The following is a 2,705-nucleotide window of genomic DNA, read 5'->3' on the forward strand; positions in this document are numbered from 1 at the left end:
CCCTGGGCAGCCCATTCCAGAGCCTGACAGCCCTTTCAGGTAAGAAGTTTTTCCTAATGTCCAACCTAAACCTGCCCTGGTGCAGCTTCGAACCATTCCCCCTCATCCTATCATCTGTTACCAGGGACAATGCAGGACTTTGCATTTATCTCTTACTAAAGCCAGTTAACAGGACAAACACCAGACACTGAGACGTGAAGATGGCTGAAAATGCAGCTTGCTGCGGCGCCAGGTCAGGTTCACAGACGCAGCCTGATGCTCCTCTTGTCAGTCCAAGTACCCACACGCCTTCCATGGAAATGACCCCACAGCAAGTGGGCAGCGGGGTGTCCCCATCTCCCTCCGGCCCCGGAGCGGGGGGCTGGGGTCCCTCCGAGAGCGCAGCCAGCAGCGTGCCGCCCAAGGGACACCCCGACCCTGCCTCCCGCACGGGGCCCCGCAGCGGGATTTCGGGGGAATCACTGTCTGCTGCGGCCACACAGATGGCCTGCCAGGATTGCGGGACACTCCTGGGATCCCACCAGGAAGGACCCGTCCCTCACCACAGAGGGAACCCTGGAGCCCACCCACGGTCTGCTCCTGGTCTCCCATGGCGTCCCTGGGCAGGTCACCCATCCAGGGAGACGCTGCCTCCACGTTGCCTGGGCCACCACCTCCAGGTCTGTGGCTCGGCACGGGCACTGCTGTCCCTCCTGGTGAGCACCGCATTGGGCCATCGCTCTGCCACCGGGACCGGCCCGATCCCTGGCCCTGGCAAGGGACGGCACTGCTGGCACCTCCGCCATCCTGCCAAACAGCCCTTCCAGGGGCCAGCAGGACCGAGGGGACCCTCGGGCCAGGGACCGGCCCCACGGATGAACCGCAGGCTCGGAGGCAGCAGCGCAGGCACCGAGCTCTGAAGAGCTGGGTGTGCACCACAGGGAAGGGACGGGGACCCCGGGCCACAGCAAGCCCCTGGCCCCTGCCCGAAGGATGCGCCCCTGCTCCTCCAACCTCTGCAGGCAGGGAACGCTCGGGCTCCAGCTGGCTCCAAGATGCTCTTGGCCCAAACCAGCCCATTACCCAGCAAAAATCACTGCCAGCGCTGGCTCCTGCTTCAAGAGGTGGCACGGCAGATCGACAAGAGAAGTTCCGAGACTTTGCTGATTTTAGCACCACCGCAAGAAGGCAGGCGCAGACCCTCGTCTTCAAATTGTTTGCCATAGGCATTTGATTTTATGATGGTGGTTTTTTCAAGACTCCAGAGCCTGGGGAGGTTGGAACTACATGTTTTCCCATGACCCAAAACCGTTTTTCAACTTTCTTGGTTGGCAGAGATTTTGAGCCGCAATTTCATTTTGAACCGACCTAAAAACAAGATTTTAAGGGCTTTCCTTTTTCGTTATCATCAAAGAAATGAGACCTCATCTGATGGGACAAGAGACGGGAGCACGAGTTATTGCAAACTGCGGCTCACCGCCCCCGGGTCACGGCCACGAAGCCCGCTTCCCCCGTCAGACAAAGGGGTTCGTGCCGAAACCCTCCGGCAGCGCCTGGCACGCAGGCATCGCTGCGACGATCTCTCAGCACATGCCCCACTTTCCTCGGCGCTCTGCATCCACAAATCAGGATGCGTGCCATTCCTCCCAGGCCCTTCCTACAGAATAGTTATGGTGCATCCACATCCTGAAAGAATTTAAGGTTCAAAACAATTGATTAATTTGCTCTCCACTTCTAGGAGGAAGTCAGATCCCTTATGGAAGGGCATCAGGAATTCTAATTACTCAATGCAGGCAGCAAACAGCTCTTCCAGATTGAAGTGTTCTCCCCTCGTCGCTGCCCTGCTTCCTTCTCTCCCCCACAAAATTAAATTCCGATTATGTCAGAAGGCAGGAGCATCTGCGATCTACTTGAACTCGGTCACAGAAGCAACGTTCACTCCCGGCCCTTGACGAAGGGCTGTCCCGAACGCAGAGGAACATCTCCCACCATCCCAAGAAGGGCCACCACCACTCTCCCCTTCCTCGGCGGTGCAGTGTCACCACGGAACGGCTCAACACCTCGTCTCCCAAAGGTGCCCAGGTCTGTGGGCCAACAGGGGACCTTCCCCTCCCGTCCTGTCCCACACCGACCACTCCCCTGACCTCACCTTCCAAGAGTTATTAAAAAACCACCATTGGACTACCATTTTTTTAAAAATATCTTAAAATATTACAACATTTTTTACTTTCTCCAAAGCCACTGTCACACCCAGCATGGTCAGGGTCACTGCCAGGGGCACTGAGCAAAGTGACCACCACTGGAGACGCCAAGAAAAGTAGCGTCTCCGCTCCTCTGCAAATCACAACAGCATCCCTCACGGTCTGTTCCGCAGGTCTGGTCTGGTTTCCACTGCATCCCCTGTCCAAATTAAGAGCTCTGGCATCCGCCGACAAATGTTAACAGCAGGGTCACTGCAGCCAGGCCTCAGGCGGGGGCTGGGAGGTGGCCAAGCGGGGCTGGCGAAAACCAAGGGCACCACTGCGAGGGCTGCAACCCCATCTCATCCTCTCCATTGCATCTGATGGGCTTCCCCCCGACACAAAAAAAGGGGTGGAGCACCCCCGTCCTCCGTGACATTTTCCTCCAAAATTGGCAAGCTTCAATTGCACTGAAATAATTTATTTCGGAGAAACTTGAATAACCCTGGCACAAAGAGAGGATGAGAAGCAGCCTCCACCCCTGGG

At 57.2% G+C, this 2,705-nt stretch overlaps 1 protein-coding gene across 1 annotated transcript in view; it reads right to left on the reverse strand.

Moving 5' to 3' along the window:
* The window catches only part of PAX5 (paired box 5), a 144,818-nt gene that overhangs the window by 24,047 nt on the left and 118,066 nt on the right, over nt 1–2,705 (reverse strand). Inside the window, exon 8 of the mRNA XM_035897860.1 lies at nt 310–487. Coding sequence (XP_035753753.1) covers nt 310–487 — 178 coding nt within the window. The remainder of the gene's footprint in view (nt 1–309; nt 488–2,705) is intronic.

This window comes from Egretta garzetta, unplaced genomic scaffold, assembly GCF_000687185.1.
Source record: "Egretta garzetta isolate BGI_Z169 unplaced genomic scaffold, ASM68718v1 scaffold277, whole genome shotgun sequence".
NCBI classification, from domain to species: Eukaryota; Metazoa; Chordata; class Aves; order Pelecaniformes; family Ardeidae; genus Egretta; species Egretta garzetta.